At 47.8% G+C, this 1835-nt stretch overlaps 1 protein-coding gene across 1 annotated transcript; it reads left to right on the forward strand.

The window, feature by feature from the left end:
- Positions 1 to 10: 10 nt before the first annotated feature.
- LOC104401806 (ADP/ATP translocase 1-like) lies at positions 11 to 1834 on the forward strand (the record flags this gene model as incomplete). The annotated part of the gene is made up of 3 exons (XM_010009503.1): positions 11 to 575; positions 1111 to 1251; positions 1585 to 1834. Coding segments are annotated over 3 exons (864 nt in total), but the record flags the coding sequence as incomplete, so codon positions are not given.
- Position 1835: the final 1 nt, after the last annotated feature.

Here is a 1835-nt window from a genome sequence, read left to right on the forward strand (position 1 = left end):
GTCGCTGCCCTTCACGGGGTCGCCGAGTGCGGTCACCCCTGCAGTGTCCCTTTCTCTGCCCTCCCACCCTTCCCCTTTCTCCGTACAGGTCCAGCATGCCAGCAAGCAGATCACGGCGGAGAAGCAGTACAAGGGCATCATCGACTGCATAGTCCGCATCCCCAAGGAGCAAGGCATCGCCTCCTTCTGGAGAGGCAACCTAGCCAACGTGATCCGGTACTTCCCCACCCAGGCCCTCAACTTCGCCTTCAAGGACAAGTACAAGCAGATCTTCCTGGGGGGAGTGGACAGGCACAAGCAATTCTGGCGCTACTTCGCAGGGAACCTGGCATCTGGGGGTGCTGCTGGAGCTACTTCTCTCTGCTTTGTCTACCCGCTGGATTTTGCCAGGACCCGGCTGGCAGCTGATGTGGGCAAAGGAGCCAGCGAGAGGGAGTTCACTGGGCTGGGCGACTGCATTGTCAAGATCTTCAGGTCTGATGGCTTGAAGGGCCTGTACCAAGGATTCAGTGTGTCTGTCCAGGGCATCATCATCTACAGAGCAGCCTATTTTGGGGTTTACGACACAGCCAAGGGTAAGAAGTGCATGGAGAGGTGACTGCAAGGGAAGATCCATCCGGTAAAGGCACTCCGGGGCACTTGGCAGTACAAGGACAAGCCAGGCTTGGCTCAGCACTGGTTCAGGGTGCTAGTGCTAGACTACACACAGGTGTTCCTGAAGTGCATTCCGGCCTCCTTTAACTTGCTGCTCTAAGCAGAAGCCTTGGGTTGGCAGTCTGTTTTCAGATACTTGCCAGTTTTTCTCTGTCTTAAGGCTTGTACAGATGGACTTGTATGGTAGCTTGTTACTCATGATGCAAGCCTGTGAGGGTTCTGCAGGAGAGACCTTTTGGTCAGGGAGCATGAAGGTGGCATAGATCCCAGCATCCAACAGTCCTATAAACTTGCAGTAGCTGCTGACAGTCAAATGTGAAGGGAGAAGTTGCTGGCTTGATTGGGTTGGATTGATTGGGTGACTCCCGGTGTTGGTGGGTGGTCATTTCTTTCACAGCCATCTTCCCCACAACCCTTTCCTATGTACTGACTCTCATCATTTGTTCCTGATGACAGGTATGTTGCCTGATCCAAAGAATGTGCATATCGTAGTGAGCTGGATGATTGCCCAGAGTGTCACTGCAGTAGCAGGGCTGGTTTCTTACCCTTTTGATACTGTGCGACGTAGGATGATGATGCAGTCTGGCCGAAAGGGAGGTAAGAATAAGTGTTCCTATGGTGGTCTGGCAGCAGAAAGCATATCTTCATCAAGATGTGGTAGGGGATGCTGGGTGTTTCTTGCATTAAGGAGTACTAATGACTTCTTACTAGAATCCTTAAAAAACTGTGGGAAATACATTGGTAGTATTTCTGCCTTTTTCACTGAAAAGCCTCCAAACTGATTTGATTTCCACATGGAGAATTACTTCTCATGAATTGATTAGTTAATCTTTACATTTTTTGGCTTGTTCCTTGTTTTAAATATATGAAAGTTGAAACAGAATTGCTGTATAACTTCAAGCCTTCTGACCTTTATGTTTGTTTCCACAGCTGATATTATGTACAAGGGCACAATTGATTGCTGGAGGAAGATAGCTAAAGATGAAGGAACCAAAGCGTTCTTCAAAGGTGCCTGGTCGAATGTGTTGAGAGGCATGGGTGGAGCTTTTGTATTAGTACTTTATGATGAAATCAAGAAATATGTCTAAAACATCATAATATAGTTCAATTGTTCTCAATCAACTTTTTTTAAAAACATGCTATCGTGATGTAATGGACAACAAAATATTTCCTAGGGAAAG

This window comes from Nestor notabilis, unplaced genomic scaffold (genome assembly GCF_000696875.1).
Source record: "Nestor notabilis isolate BGI_N333 unplaced genomic scaffold, ASM69687v1 scaffold14402, whole genome shotgun sequence".
Taxonomy (NCBI): Eukaryota; Metazoa; Chordata; class Aves; order Psittaciformes; family Psittacidae; genus Nestor; species Nestor notabilis.